Source organism: Juglans regia, chromosome 13, assembly GCF_001411555.2.
Source record: "Juglans regia cultivar Chandler chromosome 13, Walnut 2.0, whole genome shotgun sequence".
NCBI lineage: Eukaryota > Viridiplantae > Streptophyta > Magnoliopsida > Fagales > Juglandaceae > Juglans > Juglans regia.
Genome location: NC_049913.1, coordinates 4846990 through 4867413, shown reverse-complemented (window position 1 = coordinate 4867413; position 20424 = coordinate 4846990). Strand labels below are relative to the sequence as shown.

At 33.8% G+C, this 20424-nt stretch overlaps 2 protein-coding genes across 2 annotated transcripts; both read right to left on the bottom strand.

Moving 5' to 3' along the window:
- Positions 1-1919: 1919 nt before the first annotated feature.
- On the bottom strand, positions 1920-6692 carry LOC109010699 (proteasome assembly chaperone 2). Its single transcript, XM_035684892.1, has 7 exons — positions 6550-6692; positions 6197-6362; positions 6040-6098; positions 5466-5584; positions 3618-3855; positions 2898-3021; positions 1920-2149 (listed from the first exon to the last, which is right to left on the bottom strand). Exons 1-7 carry the CDS (start codon positions 6607-6609, stop codon positions 2070-2072), a joined length of 846 nt encoding a protein of 281 aa, XP_035540785.1. The 5' UTR covers positions 6610-6692; the 3' UTR covers positions 1920-2069.
- Positions 6693-7355: 663 nt separating this feature from the next.
- Positions 7356-8225, bottom strand: LOC109015434. The gene has a single exon (XM_018997903.2). It carries the CDS (start codon positions 8223-8225, stop codon positions 7356-7358), a length of 870 nt encoding a protein of 289 aa, XP_018853448.2.
- Positions 8226-20424: the final 12199 nt, after the last annotated feature.

The window sequence follows — 20424 nt, the reverse complement described above, 5'->3', positions numbered from 1 at the left end:
AGAAGGCCGAAACCACGCAAAAAATAAAACAAAAGAAAAGAAAATAAAAACAAAAAAGAAGAAATCAAACCCACTTGCAAAAATCAATCAATCACCCAAACATTGGGGTTGACGATTGCATCCACACGGACCATGTCTACTATTAGAAGTTTTAAAAGAAGAAGAAGAAAAGTTAGTAGGAGAAGGAGAAGAATCAGTGACTTTCAAGAATGCTATGTTTTGGGGGACAATACTAAAAAATAAATAGAGAAAGAAGATTAGAATCTCACCTTGGGGGGTTTAACCGTATGGGTTGCTAAACTTCGTCGTCGACTCGACCAAGAACAGCGACCACGCTATCGTTGTCGAGTGCCGTCTGTGTGAGAGAGAGAGAGAGAGAGAGAGAGAGGCTAGGTCTTTTTTCGATGAAGAAGGGAGCGGGTTATCGGGTGATTTTGTGTTTCGCCCGCTAAACACAAATTGCGACCCGCTTCTGATTTTAACTCGACAGTATCGGATTGGCGAGGTCGGGTCAGTCGGGTGGATCGGTTTATGTATTTACCTGCACAGGCCTACCTCTTACATCCAAAAATGGATCATGAGCCTCATCATCAATGACATCAAACACATTTTAAATTCATTCAAGGAATGGACAGTGAGGAAAATTCATCGATCTCAAAATTGATACACGCATAATCTAGCACAATGGACAACGGCGACGCAAGCATTTGGTAACATCTATTTAATCCAAATTCTACCATCTTTGTTGCAATTTCATAGTGGAAAAAATCCACCTTATATATTTGTATAATTTCTTTACTTCTAAACTTTTGAACTCTGTATTTATTAGCTATGGTCTAATATATATAAATATCAACTCGCGAAGAAAAAAAAAAAAAAGAGTAAACTTGTGATGCATAGGGATTTTCAGAAAAGTAATACTACATGCAGTCATGGAGTACATAAGTACTGTGCAGTCGCTTTGAAAAAAGGTAGGGTCTACTATTAATTTTTTTTTTTTTTTTTTCATGTGAGTCTCATATTTATTCAATTTTTTCAAAATGATTGCGTGTCACTTGCGTACTCACGACTGCAACTATCATTTTTCTTTTTAGAAACATCTTGGCCATATTTTCAACTCTCATTACCTATAGTTTCCATTTATTTATTTATTCAGAAAAATAATTATATTCCAATTTTATTAGTAATCTTGCTTACAACGGATAAATAATTTTTACATATAAAAAGCTTTAGCATTTAAAATTGGGTAATGTTTTATTTATAGGGCTAAATAGAAATTGACGCAACAGACTGCCACCGACACGAATCAACCGGTCGTGTCAGGAACCAGCTTGAATCGATGGAGAACCGATCGGCATGCGGTGGTTATTTTCTCAAATCAAAGTTGATCAGTTCGGTCCCGATTTGAACTACTGTCAAACTACCAAACTGGTCGATGGTATATTAGTTTGTCTTAATATATATGAAACGACACCGTTTGGTATTAAATCAACGGCGTCGTTTTAGCCTTAACATATGAAAGAGAAAATAAGTGAAACGATATCGTTTCAATATCATATCGTCTTCAACCTCTCTTCTTCTTCCCCAATCGATTTCTAGTTTCTCTCATCCTCTCTCTCTTTCTCCTCTGCAACTCTCTCAGACCACCATCGCCATTAGCTCAAATCGAGAAATTGACCGTGAACCACCAGAGTCGATACAACTGGTTTTCTCCTCTCCATCGATCGGTTACGGCCAGTTGATCCTCCATATTTCCTCTCATCGGTCGGCATTGGCGTTGGTCTTGCCCAAAAATAGCATTGAAGGCATCGATTTTCACCCCTAGTTATTTATGTAGTTTAGGAGGGTGGAGATTTTACCTTATATATATATACACACACTTAACTAGGGGGAGGAGGGAATAAGAAGAGAAGAAAAAATGTCCAACAAATGAAAAAACGATATCCAAATCTTTAATTCCCAACATAATAAGTTACTGTTTACATGCATGCAAAAGCACCGCCAGATTTCCACAACCCATCGGGGAATAAGGATGGAGATCCAATCTCCGGTCTTTCGGTTAGTACAGCCTAAAAGATGGACATATCTGGGGGCGGTCCATACACAGTATTCCAAGAAAATGGTACGAGCCATTTACCACCTTCATTGCCTAAACAGAACCAAGAGTACAAAGTGAGAAAAATTAGTGCGGTTGCTTGACAACCAAACTCAATTCACATCATATTGCTCGAAGCAACCACATCCAAAAAAATAATTATCCCTAAAGAAAATCTCTCTCTCTCTCTCTCTCTCTCATAAACAAAGTATCTTCCAGAAAATCAATTCTACGTGAAACCAAAATAAATCCTCATAAAAGGAGTGAAAAACAAAGAGAGAATCAACTAGTAAGAAATTTTTTCAGCTTAGAGATGTAAATGTAGACGTCCGCAAAAGAACCCATGGCAAATATTTGGGTAAAGAAGATAGAATTAAACAGCTTAAACTTCCAAAGACTTGCAATTTATTTTTAAAGCTATGCTAAATTGAAAAGTGAATGGTGGAGGTGGCTGAGTGAATGCAAGGATGGATACATGATCCCTAAGCTTCAAAGTGTTTTAAAGTGTGTGCTGGTCTGAACATTCATAAGATGCAAAACATATGCTCCACATTCTCAAAATTGGCAGTTACAGAAAGGCCATGATGATTACACCAAGAAGAAAGCTCCAAATGGGATATCAAATTTTTTACAGTATCCATATGGCTATGATGCAAAGATTAAGGGTATGTTTGGGTACTGAGGTGATCTCAGATGATCTGTAAATAGTAGTGAAAAAGTAGTGATAAAATATTGAATAGTAGTGAAAAGTAGTAAAAAAGTAATAATAAAGTATCGAATAGCCACTACTGGGGAAGCATACCATGGAAATTACTGGGACTCAGCCCAAGAAGTTTGCTTGCAGCCTCAGCCAAATGAAAAGCATCTGGTATGTTGTCTCCTTCTGAGCAGTAACATAATAAGCAGGTGACTTTCAAACCTCTGGCCTGATTAACAAAGCAACACATTTTGTACATCAAACTCACCTTGTTCAGAAAAACTGTTCCTGCTATGCATGCTAACACAATTTAATTTTGATATCATACCATATATGTTATTCAGCAGGAAGGGGAGGGAGACAATCAGAGTGAGAGAGACAGACAGAGACAGAGGATGAGAGATAATAGACCGTAAAATGTGGACTCAAATCAAAAGTGTTCAGAACAGAGATGGGATGTCAGCCATGACAGATCCCCTGATTGGCATTTATATCCGTCTGCTGTGTTACACATATACACATATGCATTGTAAGTGTATTTTCTTGGCATCCTAGATGACAAGCTTATGGAAAGTAGAATATTGAAGTAGTAACCTTTTTTCATCTTGCTTTCTTTACGTTTTGTAGTTCATATAAGCAAGTATGAACTCTACTGGAATATAAACCGGCGGCTGGCTTATTCATTACTTCACACCAATAATGTGTGAGAAAGTACATTCAATATAAACTAACATTATGTTCCCGTCTCACCTTAGGGGGAGCTTCCTAGCAAAAGATGTAATGTACATTTTTTCGTTGTCATAATCATAATAGAACGAACAATACCTTAAAACAAGAAAAGAGTGCAGCGAAGGGCAAGCTTGGGTAGTAATCTTCTTCTTCTAGCTCATCTTCAAAAGGAAAGTTGTCTTCCTGCGTGGCATTTCCTTCAGCTAAAGTGCTGAGATATTTCCAACCCCTCTGGTCAGGGTTGTATTCCTGCAGTCTTTTCCAATTGAGTTGCTCACAGTGATCATCTGTTCCATCAGTATTGGTACTAGACAAGTAGTACATCTGCAAACCACTGATGTGATAAAGGATAAATCAGTCGTGAAAAAAATGCCATAGGCAACAGGAAAGTCATAATAGTAATAATTGCTAGTTTCAAAAAAATGATAATGAGATGATAATTGCAGGCTTGCAGCAAAGCAGAAAGCCTGGACATTCTGCCAAAATATAGTGGTTGCCACAAAGAAAGCAAAGGTGTAGCTGAAAACAATTTTCAGAAAGAAGATAAGAGCTGCATGATGGTTGGGAGAGAGAGTCAGAAATCGAGGCAGTACTCACACTTCATATGAATTCAATACTGTACACAACAGCTCAAGAGATACCGAAATTGCAGGACTTCCTTTTTTTTCAATTACTAAATAGTGAGATATCAGATCACTAGTTTTACTAGTAGAAGCAAGATTCAAATGCTCAAGTCCAAAAGCTCATTCCTAGTACTTGCAACTTCAAAGACTCTAGTGTTTACTTGAACATCCTTTTTTTTTTATAAGAATTTATTTATTTTTATTGGCATCGGGTGTCCAAGAACAAAGTCTCGACTAATCCCGGGGGTGCACAAGCCTTCGGCAAAGAGTTTCCTGCAAGTGCACCTTGGGTAATTCAAGAGGAAGTTCCCTCAGTCTGATGGCCCCTATAAATTGTTTACATCCAAGAAGATTTTAACCTTAGACTTAGAAGGAGTATACTACCAAGACCAAGGCCTTTACCAATTGAGCCAACCCCTAGAGGTAGGGGTGAGCACTGACAAAGTCAAAGTCGGAATCCCCTAAATCCGACTATGACTCCGACTTTGTCTGAGTTCGAATCCGAACTTCGACTTGTATAGTCTCCAATCCGACTTGTCGAATTTGAGATTTTATTGGGATTTTTTGTTTAGCTTCATATTTAGCCCATTTTTTAAAAACTAATTTTTTGTGGGCTTTCAAATTTCAATTTTTCCAAAAATTAAAAACTAAAACTAAATCATTCACTGCTGCTTTACGTCAATTTTACTAAAAACATAACCAAAACTACAAAACTAAATCTTTCACTGTTGATTTACTACAAGTTAAAAAAAATTATCAAAACTAATTATTCACTGCTGATTTACTACAACTTACAAGCCAAAACTAAAATATAAAAAAAATAAATAAATCATTCATTGCTAATTTAATAGAAGCCAAAACTAAAACAAAAGTTACATAACCAAAACTGCTGAAACACAGCCAGCCACCAAATATTGTTACTTGTTCCCAACCACAACCAACAACACAAATTAAAATTAATTACATGTTCTCATTCCAACAACAAACAAAACCAAATATTAGACTTATTTATAGTGTCTAATGACATGTTATTATACTGTAGTAAATTAGTATTATGTGATATTAATTTATTATCCTAGACTTATTAGTTATTTTAATAATAGTGTTTAAGTTATTTATATACTAGACTTATACTAAAGTGCCCAATAACATGTAATATTTATTTAAGAAGAATTTATTAATCTACACAATTAAGCAAAGCCCAAGTACACAGGGAGATGTTACTTGAATATCCTGGAATGCTTAGTTGCCTTGGCATCCAGGTGATTGAATCACAATGGGATGACCAGTACAGAATCCCATAGCTTATACTGATCCATACCTTGACATATCAATATTTTGCCACCTTGCAAAGTCTAAGCTTGAGAGCACAACAACATCCTTCTTTCCACTAGCAGCAGCAAAATCAGCCAAATTTTTTGCGAATTCAACCATCTTCCCCTGTTTGATGATCAATTATACTTCAGCACTGTCCTTTTAAGATAGGTAACTAGACGTACTATACATAACATAGAACCACCAAGAGCACAGCCATGACAAAGTACCAAGCAAAAAGAATAAACCATTTTCTCAAATTTCCAAATATAATTGCACTAGGTACACAAAGATAACAGATCAAGCAGAACGACCAACGAACAAAGCATTAGGTGCTCATTAACTGATCCTAACAGGCGAGCACTACTCCAAGAAAAGTTGACTTGTTTAATTGTCACAAAAGACACATTCTTAACAGGCCTGATATCTAATTATCTAAACATCTCATTGAACTCGTAATATCACCAAAAAAACTTCTACACCGTTACATTAGTAGCCCATTCTGAAACATTGAAAAATATGCAGAGATAAAACATAAATATGAAAAAAAGAAAAAAGAGCAAAAGAGCAAAAGCCGTAACCTTAACAACGGGGGATCTTTGTTGGAGAAGAGTCAACCCATTAGATGATAAATCATAAGCTGAAAACCCATACTGAAAATGTTAACCTATACATTCAATACTTGGCCAATGTTTTTTTAAACCAAAAAGTCCATAACGAGCAAGAGAGCAACAGCACCTTCAAGAGGAAGAGCGAGCTCGCCTTGGGGAACCGGCCCATACGCGTCGTTCCCTACACAGGGAAGAACGTTAGGATCATCCAAGAACCCAATTCTCTCCGCTCTCGTTGATGATACCATAAGATCCACTGCCAGCTGCCCCACATTTCCAATCGACAACGCGGGCTTAACAGAAACAATAAACAAATGAAGCAAATAAGTTAAAAACATCCATACTATTTCCAATCCTCCTTTTGGTTTCTGAGAAAACAAAGCAAAAGGAAAAAAAAAAAAAAAAAACTGAAGTTTCACTAACAGCTTAATTACTTCAACCTAACAAAATCATATCATATATAATAGTTAAAATACGAACCAAGACAATAGTGGAGCACTCCTCGTGAAGATGCTTGCCCTCTTCAACAATAAATTCCATTTTAGAGCGGTAAACAGTGAGTATGGAGATTGGGAATCGCTCTTCACGGATCAGTGCATTTAGGCGAGACAGATCATAAGCTTGGAGAAGAAGATAAGTTTCGGGCCACAATCCAGTTCAACTTTTGGGCCGACATTGGGCCTAAGATTAAAGGCTCGATTGACGGATTGATAAAACTGGACCAGATTGAGAGAATGCACGGTCTGTTGCCCTGGACTCCCATAAAAGCATAGCATAGCAGCGCTATCTATCATCATAATAATTAAAATAACGATTTTTTTTCTTATAAATTATATTTCTTATATATATATAATTATAATTTTACTCATCATCCTCACACTACATATTACACATAATTTTTTTTATTTTAAAAAATTATATTCATCATCCCAACACAACACACCCTATATTTATTTTTTTATTTTTTTTTCTCTTACTAAATGTGTGGTATGGATGATGAGGAAAAGATTTTAATTAGTTTAAGAATAATAAAATAAAAAATAAATAACAAAAACTAAAAATAAATAAAATAAATGTGGTGTATGGTGTGTGGAGATGATGAGTAGCAAACCTCTTTTATTTATTTTTTTTCTCTTATCAAATGTGTGGTGTGTGGATGAAAAGTAGAATAAATCAATTAATTTAGGAAGAATAAAGCCAAAAAAAAATTCAAAAAAAAAGTATAGTGTGTGGTGCATGTGTGGAGATGATCATGAGTAACAAAACTATATATATATATATATATTTCAAATTTGGCAGGTTGGTTTGTTGTGTGGTAGAGGAGATGGAGAGTGAGGTGATTGATGAGAACCAGAGGATGTGCGACCTTGGCCACGACCACGGTAACCACCTCGAGAGTTGGAACCACGATTGGAGCCTCGAGAATGAGTGGAGGAGTTGGAGGTAAAATTGGCCGAGAAGTTTGTTGGGGTGGGAAGGTGACTGGAGTGAGAGAGACGATTTTCATGAGTGAGTAGGAGGCTGTATAGTTCTTCTGAAGAGAGAGGTTCGACACGAGCTGTGACAGAGGTCACAAAGGCATCGTAATCACTGTTTAAGCCAGCGAGAAGGTAAGAGATGAACTTAGGGGGAGAAAGAGGAGAACCAGCAGCACTCATTGTATCGGATAGATGTTTTACTTTGCCAAAATAGTCTGAAACAGAGGAGGAACCTTTGGAAATTGTGGCTAATTGATAACGCAACTGGATGATGCGAGAATGAGATTGAGAGGCAAAAAGTCTTTCAAGGGCGGCCCAAGCATCGCGGGCAGTTTGGTGACCAACGACTTGAGCGATGAGGGAATCGGAGAGGGAGGAGATTAGTGCGCTGAGGATGAGCTGATCTGTTTGAAGCCAGGTGAGATAATCTGGGTTGATGGTGATGTTGTCTGCAAGAAGACGAGGAGGGGGCTGGACAGAGCCGTCCACATAGTGAAAGAGCCTCTGTCCTTTGAGATAAGATATCATTTGAGTGCGCCATAGCAGAAAATTGTCATTGGTAAGTTTCACAGAAACGAGGTGGGAAAGATGAGGAAGAAGGGAGGGAGTGGGTGGGTTAGAGAAAGAGGATTTTGGGGGAGGAGGAGAAGGAGGGGGAGGAGGAGGAGCTTCAGCCATATGAGACGCTAGTCTTCGAATAGCTCTGGTACCATGTTAGAGTTTATATTTCTGAAATGTTCATCACTCTTGTATATCTATAAGGTTTATACAGTGCTCTATTTATAGAGCTGAGGGTGCCGAGTAGTCTGGCAATTTAACAAACATGAGATGTGCATGATCCCTTTTGCTAGCTGTACAGAATCTCAATAACAGAAAATATTCCTATTGTACAAACAGAGTCACACGAGTATTCTAGAAGAAATGTACAACAGAAAATTCATGAAGTAATGTTGCGAGAGGGCTCTTGCAGTTGAGGTTGGTTATCGTGTGCAGTTGAGGTGGATCCGTGAGTCATGGATGAGTTGGAAAATATGTGTTTGCTGTCAAGTAGCAAACCTCTTTTATTTATTTTTTTTCTCTTATCAAATGTGTGGTGTGTGGATGAAAAGTAGAATAAATCAATTAATTTAGGAAGAATAAAGCCAAAAAAAAATTCAAAAAAAAAGTATAATGTGTGGTGCATGTGTGGAGATGATCATGAGTAACAAAACTATATATATATATATATGATATATATATATATATATATATATATATATATTTCAAATTTCGGCTCTTAAAGTCAATATCCAGCACTAATTAGCTAGTTGACAACAAAACTAACTACTGATCATGGTCGTATCTCTCTTTCATTTTAATAAAATGATCCGTACATATATATATATATATATATGTATGATCATTAATTAATTGTCTTCAATATTTCGAAAAGAAATTGCTCATTTTGTTCATTTAAATTCGAAATAAGCTTTTAGACATATCATATATAACTTATCCCCATATCGTATACATGCAATATGCATGTGATGATGATCTACTCATGACTTAATTTCATGATGTAAAAGTATTAATGAAATCTTTGATTAAAATGCATGTATGCAATAGAACATTAATTAATTAATATCGATATTTCTTATAAAAGTCATTATCTCTAGCTATATATGATAATTAATAACCCGGCCGGAATCAATGGATTTGGTCATTGTGCGTGGAATTATAGATATAAGACGATGGAGGCTGGCCTAGCTAACGCGATTAAATCCAAAATATTTGAATAAAAGTCAGAATATTGACCTTTAACATACGTATAGATGCTGTACTCTTAAACGTACGCTAGACAGCTAGTCGTCCAAAACTGAAAGGATGTATGTGTTGATGGAAATATTGGAGGCTAGCTATCGAACACGTACGTGATATATATTAACGAACTGCATGGCTTAATGCAACAAATTAATTAACTGACTTTAATAAATAACCCAAAATTCAATATCTATAAATATGTCAAAGTCAATTAAACCCTTCGATCGGTACCCGACGACGTTCATTTAAATAAAATTAGAAAGTGATGATATTTTACCATCCACATATATCTAGCTAGGTTATATATACGTAGCTATATTCTTTGGAGATCGAAAGTGGTTTTGAGATATATATTAACCGAAATGATTTGTATAAATTTTAAATATATAAATTTCATATAATTCTTGGAAAAAAATTGATTCTACTTAAATAAGTATAAAAAATAATAAATTTTTTATTAGTGAGACTTATTTTTTTAAAAAAGATTTGTATGAAACTTATCGATTTAAGATTTGTACCATATATTAATGTACGTCAGGAAATAATTAAGATCTTCTCATTTTTCATATATATATATATATATATAATTCCATTTTATCATGATTCCCTCTTATAAACGATAAAATCTGTGTTGGACCCGACATACCAAAGTCAACATAATTACAAGGAAAAGAGTAAGCATTTTCTCTCTAGAAAAAGCTAGCTGGAATGCTCTGATTCCTGTTTTTTAATTTCTTTGTTAAGCATTAAGAAATGCATTTATTAATGTTTAAGAAAAAAAAAGACTCCTAATGTTTAAGATGGAAAAAATAAGGATTGAACCGGTGCGCGCATTCCATCGGTAGATCACCACCGGTCTTCGTACGTAGACGGTAGAAGCATCCTTTCTTTCTTTCTAGATGGCTGGTCGAGACCGGACCTGATATGGTACACTACTCAAGACATTTAAAATATACATCAAATTATATCAATTTATATATGTATCTATTATTATAAGATCTATTTATGATTAAAATATTTTTAATATTTAATACATAAGAGATGTTACTAATAAGTTATTTTTTGTCTTCTTTCAATGTATTTGCAGCCACTTCAAATAATTGGGTCTAAATTAATTAACCAGCTTGCTTGGACGATGGTACGTACGTACTAGTCCAGTTTGATTAAGGTTTTGTTTGGTTGTTGTATTGATGGAATCTATTTTTTTTATAAAAAAATTAAATTTATTTTAACTTATTTCATATATTTTAACTTAAAAAATTAAATACATATCAATTTAAAAAAGTTAATCTCATCTCAATGAAACTCATAAAATATTATTATTATTTATAATTTAAAATAACTCATCTCAAAATACAAGCCTACTAATCATTTTATTTTTTGTTTAATTATTTAATCTTTTTATCTTATAACAAGATATTATATATGTAGTAACAGCTAGCAAGCTAGATAGATATTGTACTGGTCGACACGACTTGATCATGCCTAGCTACATATAATATAATACATCTATTTTGAATTATTGATCAGCCTCCATATTAATTGATACGTACGTGTTAATTTGCGACATAATATTTCAAGATTTAGAAGTATCTGCAGAAGATTTTTGTTTGGTTGCCTACGTAAATTAAACGTGTTTTATGGGCATACTTCATATATAGTTCCAAAAAGTGAAATCAATTGCAATAAACAATCCGTTTCTTTTTTGTGAACAATTCTTTGCTTATGTTATAAATATATATAATACGTTTAATTAATTAGCGTACGTAAAATTATGTTTGCTGGCATGGGAACGTGACTGCTAATTAGTGGACAAACTCCAAACTAACTATTACGTACATCTATAAAAAAAAAATTATATAAAATAATCTTATAAATTGATATGACTTTATTTAATCTATTAGATTAATTTTATAATAAAAATAATTTTATATTTTAATAAATTACATTAAATTATATCATTTTATAAAATTATTTTTATGTAATCTCTTTACCTTAAATAATGCATGCGTAAAGTTTCTTCGATAAAGACTACTCTTCGCCAGGGTCACGCTTGTCAGAATTCTATTGATGCACAATTCTGATTTTCCAAATCTTCAAGCTTATCGATCTATTATAGGTACAAGATCATGATCATCATGCATACAGGAGTGTACGTCGTGCGAATGTGTTTCTTGATCAGCCGGACAAACCATGCACCAAGTAGCTATCTAGATTTATAGATTAATTAATAAGGCGATGCTGCGAATTTTATAACATGATGATCATATCCTGAATTAATTTATAATATTGTTGATCAGGGGCGCATCAACATTAATTTACCCTAATTCTGGTTCCTTTTGCTAACTTTAATATTGATTTTTTTTTATTTATTCCCGATGATCTCTTCTTTTGTAGCTCCATTTAATTACTTATAAGTGCTTGGCCATACACAAATATTAGTACTCGCTATAGAAGAGTTTTGTTATGTACAAATAAATTTGTGTATCAATCTGCATATTAATATTATTGCCTTCATATTCTAAATTTAAATTAGTATTATTTTCAATAAAATCTACTTTCTGATCAATTATATTGAATAGATAGACGTATTAGTATGCAGAATCGCTTACAATTAGATTTTTCCGCTATAGAATCAAAGAAGGAAACTATATAACTTTTATAAGCTCTCTCTCACTACAAAAAAATTATTTATTTATATTTAGTTATTCATTATAAAAATAATTATTTTTTATTAAAATAAATTTATCTTCATTATAAATAATTAGTATCGTCATTGGTGATCCATCACATATCTTCAATTTTTTTTAGTGGATATTAGTCTCACTAACAGCAGTCGTTATTTCCCAATCTCATGACGAATGTGATTGAGAGAACAAAAGGCAGATCTGGCAGTTGGACCAAGTCAACTTCTCTAATAAAAAAGATGGTTCAAATGCTTCTTAACTTATTATTATTATTTATTTTCTGAGCACTTAATACTCCTTACCTACTGTTGACATGCTGATCAGTTGTACGTACAACGCTTTAATGAACATTAAAAAAAAAAAAAAAAAAGTCAAAGCTATAATTTGGCTATTTTCCCACCATAGCAAACTCGATCCGCGTGTTCACCAAATAATAATAATAATATAACTAAGATATTGGTGACGCATGGAGTATGTTATGCTTTCATCATCAGCTAATCGAGCGACCAAACTCATATGTTAAAAAAACTCATTAAGATAATATGATCTGCGAACAAACAGATTATTTGTATGATATTATATTATGGGAAGAAGTCATTCAATGAAAGAACACTCCCCACCTATTTCATTTGATCCCTTTGATATTATGCATTTTCCATAGAAGTGTTGAGCATATGATTGCCCAATGGAGAAAGCTAACGTACATTATTGTAACCCATGCAGTGGGTGCCACAAAAGCAATGTGGGGGCCCATAGAGACAGCCAAGTGTCAGTTTCCTCGATAAACATTGTCAAATTTCAGGGAATTGCTCGACCCGCACAGCATTTGGCTTCGGCTTAACTTATGGGGTTTGTACTCGTGTCAGATAACAATTGGTGGACATGAATACTTGTCGAGAGGAAAACATTTGGGTGTTTAATTGGGGGCAATTAGGGAGGGAAAACTATGTTACGTGGCAGTTGGACTTCATAGGCCGTGAAGGTCGCTCTCAGGGAGTCTAATGTCTCACCAACCTGTTACCGTAGGTGGCGGCCACTGCGATTGACATTTGGGCACGAGCGAATGCATCTCGGTTTTGGCGCGCCACGACGCCCAAGACTTTTGTGCTGCATTTTAAAAGAAGGAAAGCAAGCATGCATGGTTCAAGGAATTTAGCCGAACAGTGACTGGGCATGCATGATGAGGTTCACCAGCTGGACGTTGCTTACGGACAAATAATGTTTTCCTGTCGTGTGAAAAAAGGAGGAAACGTTGGATAAGGAGATCAGAAAGTGAATTCCTTATGGAAAGTTGTTATTGCAAAACAAGATCATGACAAGCTTCACACTGCAAAATCGTCAAAAAATTCAAAAGCTTTTTACGATTATTATCATGGAACAATAATGGAGCTAGCTAGATTGATGCATGTTATTATATTATATTATATTATAATCTGCTGTGATGCATGAGAATGATCATGCCCCTTCAGAATAAGATTGCACCAATAATGACATGATGATTAAGGCTGGCCTGATCATGACAGTCTTCAAAAGCTGCTATATAGATTCAATCATATCTGGATATACATGAACTACTTTTTCTGCAATTATGTTTTTTCTAAAGTCAAATACATGATTAATGTCAATGGAAGGCTAAAGCCATGACAACGTCCTGCCTTATATTTATTTGTTATCAATAATTTATTTTATTTTAAATAATTATTTTCATCGTAAATAATCTGTTTCAAATATATATATATATATTTTTTGTAGTGTGACCTAATGAAACATTACACGATAGCATTCACGGCTTTTTACTTATAATAAGTACTAAAGTAGAGATTAATGGCGTCCAATATTCATTACTAGGTATGGGTCATGTATAACTAGCTAGGGGATTAGAATTTCGATCGTCATGCATGTTCTGTTTTCATTAATTTGATTTCTTCCTAATTCCCCACTATCGTACGTAAAGTATAAATATTCAGTGCTACTCATATATAGCTCATGAGTCATGGCCTACTGCTGATCTTGGTGTATTTCATGTCAGCATGGTAATTAATTAACATTGAAATAATTAACTTTTTAGCCAAACTAATTAAAAGGACTGCAGGTTGTATATTTTCTGCATATTAACTAGCCGCTTGGGTCACCTTTTGACTACATTTAACTACAAAATGATTTTAGAGAAATGCTTCAAAAAATGTCCCGAATGGGATTTTTTTTTTTTTTTTTACCGAATGATTAAAAAAATATTTTTAAATGATGTTGTGAATTTTTTATTTTTTTTAAAAATGTTTATGATGATTAAAAAAATACATGAAAAAAATGAAAAAAAGAAAAAAAAAGTTAACTCTTTTCGAGACAATTTTTGGATCCCAAATTCGGGACCCGTAGCATGACTCATGATTTTAATATGGACCGATGCATTATATTATTACACTACAACAAATTTGAGATTTTGGGACGAAATTATTTAGGGACGAAATTTTTTTCGTCCCTAAAAGTCATTTTTTGGGACGAAATTTAAATTTCGTCCCAAAAAATCGATGAATTTAGAAAACCGTTCGAACGTCAAAATAACCGATCGAACAGTTTTTTCTGTGACGAATTAAATCGTCCCAAAAAATTTTTACCGTTCGAACGTGAAAAATTACGTTCGAACAGTAAAATTTGGCGGATAATTACTTTATTATGGCGGGAAAAGTTCAAAAACGTTCGAACGATAATTTGTTGTGTTCGAACGGAACATATTTGGTGGCAAATCCTGGCAGGAAGCTTTCTAAACCGTTCGAACGGAATATATTTAGTTAGAACATATTCAAGCACCACATTTATACATTCGAAGGTATAATTTTAATCTCGGTACGAAACTCAAAATATAAAAAATATCTATCATATATACAAATTCATTAATTAATTTTATGTAATTAATTTTAAAATATTTTAATGATTTCTTTTACGTTAAATAAGATATTTAGTAAATAAATATTATCAATCACATACATATTAATCAACCAAATAAAGCAAATATTATCAATCAAAATGTCATATATATTGTTCATAATTACAACAAAAGAAAATATAAATAAAAGATAAAAACTATGATGCGAGGTCTCTACACACATCCTCGACTGCAGCTAATTGTGTCTCTACTTGTGTCAGTCGAGTACTAACTGTGACCTGAGTTGCATTATTGGCATTAATCGCTGTACGTAACTCATCAACCTCTGTACGTAACCCAGAGACGGTAGCCATAATCTCTGTACGCAACTCAGACATGGCAGTATGCACTGCATCAATCACTGCTGATGTGTGTACACCGATCTCAGCACGCAATATGTCAGCCAGCTCCTCGCGAATATATGTGCGTGATGTCTCAGGCTGTGTAGATGTCTCACCGGCCGATACTCCAGTATCTCCTGGCTGCCCATCTCTCTGAATCTCAGCCCTATCTGGAACAGCTCCACGAAAACGAAATCTAGAGTGTCCCGTGCTCCGTGATAGGGTGGTGCTGTTGATCGGTGCCATCGGAAATCGAGAACGCTCGGCAGATTCGGGCACAACCCCGGCATGTAGCAAAAATCGAGTGAGGAGGATCCCAAACGGCAGTATATCTGTCGTAATAAACCGTGCCTCTGATCGGATCCTCTCAAATATATAACCAACGAGGTCGATCGGGATGCCACGAGCGACCCGTATCATAAATCTCGCTCGATCCATGCCGACCTCGGTCTTGTGCTGCCGTGGGTCAATATTGTTGGCAATGATCAAATTCATAATCTTGAAGAAAGAAGATAAATCTGCCTGCCTAATACTCTTGGAGCCATCATACACTGGAGCATCTGGACCAACAATCAAGTCCCTGACCTCGTGATCAGCAAGTGTATCTATCTCATCTGTGTAATCTAGTCCCTCGTCCTGAGACTGAGCTGCATCACCTGAGGGACCAGACTCCCGTACTGGTAGGTTTGGATAGGCATCAAGAAGCCTAGGAATACCCAAATATGCAGCGAGTCCATCCGCTGAAAATATAACAGGAGCTCCTCGGACAGAGATCCTATATGCCCCTCCATCGTCTGGGCTAGCAGCACCGAGCTCTTTATAGAACTCAGTAACGATCTCAATGAAGGAAAGGAGCTCCATTCCTTCTTCTCGCTGATCTAAGATCGGTGCCCAACCACGATCATTAAATACTGATGGGAGGGATTGACCCTCCCATATAAGAGCGACAAAATCAGACAGTTTTACCTGTCGCTCAAGTAAAACGGTCCGCTCTCGAACTGTTTGGATGGAAGATTCTCCTGATCTACCACGTTTACGGCCCCGAGAAGACATTATTATGATCCCGCAATTAAAACAATAAAATATACATTCAAGATTAGTGATAAAATCTAATTACGACTAAAAGATTTACAAAATTATATACTAATAGCAATTTAATAAATTAATTGATAGAACATATAATCAATTAAACGATGAAAACAATTTAATAAGCTAATAAAATGTTAATGGATTTAACTTAATAATTACCGTTCGAACGTATAAATATATGTTCGAACGGAAAATTAATAACGTTCGAACGTGTCTATAAAGTTCGAACGTACAGGTTTACCGTTCGAACGTACTGGTTAATACCGTTCGAACGTAAAACAGATCTAACTCGGCCATGGCTGAGTCAACTCAGCAGCCATGAAAATACTCAAAAATGTTTCGATTCCGTGGTTTCTTCGACTCAAAAACAAAGTATTCTTCATTCCTAAACATCCTACGATAGATTTATGATGTTCTACGGTAATTATTAATGAGAAAATATAATTTTAAGGAAAAAAACCAAATAAAACCATAAAATTATAAAATAAACGGTAAAATGAGTTTGAAAGTACATACCTTTAGTTGGGAGGACAAATGTTGTACGTATGTGTTGATCACGACGGCAGACGGCGGTGAAGAGCGTGCGTTCAAACGTTTTCTCACTTTTTCAAACGGTGGAGACGGCGGCGTGAGAGGAAGGAAGCCCGCGATAAACTTATACCTGTAGAACCGTTCGAACGTTAATATTAAACGTTCGAACGTTAATGTAAAACCGTTCGCCCGTTACTGTTTCACGTTCGAACGGAAGTTTTACAATATTATTAAAAAATATATTAAATGTTAATACATCAATTTATATTCATATAAATTATTATAATATATATACTATTATAGTAGATTATATATATTGTAATCTACTATGTAATATTATAATATATATTATAATAGTAGAATATTTTAATTGAAAGCATAATATCTTATAAAATATTTTCTTATAGTATAATAGTAATATATCATAATACTTTACTATCAAAGTATTATATATGAGATATAACTCATATATAACGTACTATATAATAGCATGTAGTACTATATGGTATGAGTTTATACTTAACTAATATATGTCATATTACATATTCCATTATACTTTACCTACTAAAGTTATATATGATATTATACAACATATATACATAGAGTATAGACAACGACTAATATACTATCATCTTATTAATTTCTACATACTTTATTATGTGACCTTAGTATATTTGGGGCTATATATATGTGAGTATATATTACTAATACATATGATCTTAATAATATATATGATAGTATAGGTCACTATATATATGATAATATATATTACTATATATACTATATAATTAGTATAGATTACCATATATATGATAGTATATATTACATTATATATGATAGTATATATAACTAATACATATGATGTTATAGTACTTTTCATTTAATGATGAAAAAAGTTATATTTAATCATAAAGGATATGTGTTCGAACGGTACTCATAAACAGTTCGAACACATATGTTAATGTTTGAACGTAAAATAAGACATTCGAACGGACAAGGGAAATGGCGGGAAAACATCCCGCCAATTAAAGACAGCTGGATTACCGTTCGAACGTAATTTTTTATAGTTCGAACGGATTATTGCAGTGGTGGGAAAATATCCCGCCAATTAAAATATAGTATCATCTAATATGTCTACATATATTAATGTTGTTCTTTTATTCAACATTATAATGAAAAATAAATAAATAAAACTTTGTAATACCGTTTGAACAGTTAGAAATTAACGTTCGAACGATAAATTCTCGAGCGGGAATAATTCAATAACGTTCGAACATACTTTTTATACGTTCGAACGTGAAAATTAGGAGGGAATTGTCTCCCGCTTAATATTTTCACATTCGAACGGTTAGTAAATAACCGTTCGAACATGAAATGTTCTTCAAAAACACGACAGAACCTCACAATTTCCTTTCTCTCCGCGCTGTCGCTCCGTGCTCTGAAGATTACCCTTCGCATATTAGAGGTATTCTTTCTCAAACTAGCCCTTAAGCTCAAAAAAATTGTTATCTCACTCCATTATTCTCGGATTAATATGTGTAGGATAGTTTGTGATTATTTTCAGATTATTCTCGGATTATTTCATTTTCATCTTCAATTTGTCAGGTATTTCTTTTAAAATAGAAATGTATGATTTGAACTTAATATTTTGCAATGTTAGAAAGTTGTATGCTTTGAAATTGGTGTTTGTGTTTGTTAGAGTTTGTAATTAATGGAGTTTTCGGCGTTGTTGAAGACGACTGGAATCTGGAACGAATACGTTCGAACGGATTAGGATTACCGTTCGAACGTATTAATTTTGTTCGAACATAGGGCATCATCGTTCGAACGGGTAATGACATTTCATATACATAATACAAATAGTTTGGGATAGTTGTGTAAATTATATGTACTACTACCATTTAATATTGTTAATTCTAGATAAATAAAATTATTATTCAAATTAAAATACTACTAAAATTTTAAAATAAAATATAAATTTTGGTAGATTTAATAATACTTAAATAGTTAAGATTTAATAATACTTAAATACTTCAAGATAAATTAATAAAATTAATATTCAAATTAAAATACTACTAAATCTTTAAATTAAAATAGAAATAGTTAAGATTTAATAATACTTAAATACTTCAAGATAAATTAATAAAATTAATATTCAAATTAAAATACTACTAAATCTTTAAATTAAAATAGAAATAGTTAAGATTTAATAATACTTAAATACTTCAAGATAAATTAATAAAATTAATATTCAAATTAAAATACTACTAAATCTTTAAATTAAAATAGAAATAGTTAAGATTTAATAATACTTAAATACTTCAAGATAAATTAATAAAATTAATATTCAAATTAAAATACTACTAAATCTTTAAATTAAAATAGAAATAGTTAAGATTTAATAATACTTAAATACTTCAAGATAAATTAATAAAATTAATATTCAAATTAAATTTTAATATTCAAATTAAGATACTACTAAATCTTTAAATTAAAATACTTAATTATAAACATGTAAAACTAATATTTAAATTAAAATCTGGAATAAATATTGAAATAATACCTACTAATTATGTTTTTGTTGTATTGTTGTGTAAATAATATGTTGTTATTGTTTGACATATATTACCATATTTTGTATTTTTTGTTCATCAAAATAAACCTTAGACCCGTTCGAGAGTTATCAATTCGGATGAATGCTTGATTGATAACTCTTGAATTGTCCAGAGTGGACAGTTTGGGATTGTAAGATCATTCTCGCAAACTATAGAACTATATCTGTTGTCGTCCAACATTATGAGGTTGACATTTCATCCATTGTTCTCTGGATATGCAGTTTCGTTGATGGTGCAACGATGTGTTAATCGTCAGTGCACACAACGAAACGAGCATATTTGGAGAACTATGGGGAGATGCTGCCGAAATTTTGTTGGACGTGACAGATAATAGATCATAGGTTGGCGACTATGATCTTACAATCCCGAACGGGATAGGACCAACTACCCGGTGAAAGGTGGCATACTCATTAATTGGTACATGATATATGGATGTTTGCTGATGCATTACAATATTGTTTGTAATGAATATAGTCGGCATGGATAAGAGTTGGATGAGAGTTACCGATCGATTGGGTCAGAATTACAATGTATATGCTGAAGGTGTTAAGAAATTCTTGGAGTTTGCATTGGGTACATGTGATAGTGATGGGCGTATCAGATGCCCATGCAGAGAATGCAGGAATTTGCGTTCTCATAAGATAGACTTGGTGAGAGAACATCTGTTTGTCAAAGGTATTGATAAGGGTTATACTGATTGGGTCTTACACGGCGAACCATATCCAACTTCATTTGAGGCTCCACATGAAGAAGAAGAGATCGATGAAGATGTACAACCAGAGATTGTTGGAGATGATTACGATGAGGATATGGAGGAAATGTTAGGTGACATCGGTGCGGGAATGTTTGTGGATGAAGGTGACACGGACACATTAAGCTCAAATGATGGGG

Excerpts from the sequence above, each read along its gene's own strand:
- LOC109010699 (XM_035684892.1), bottom strand. The coding sequence starts at position 6,609 with ATGGAATTTATTGTTGAAGAGGGCAAGCATCTTCACGAGGAGTGCTCC. Across the intron at positions 6,363-6,549 it reads AGTGCTCCACTATTGTCTTG|CCCGCGTTGTCGATTGGAAA; the intron begins GTTCGTATTTTA and ends GTTTCTGTTAAG. Across the intron at positions 3,856-5,465 it reads CAAAATATTGATATGTCAAG|TGGTTTGCAGATGTACTACT; the intron begins GTATGGATCAGT and ends TTATCACATCAG.
- LOC109015434 (XM_018997903.2), bottom strand. The coding sequence starts at position 8,225 with ATGGCTGAAGCTCCTCCTCCTCCCCCTCCTTCTCCTCCTCCCCCAAAA.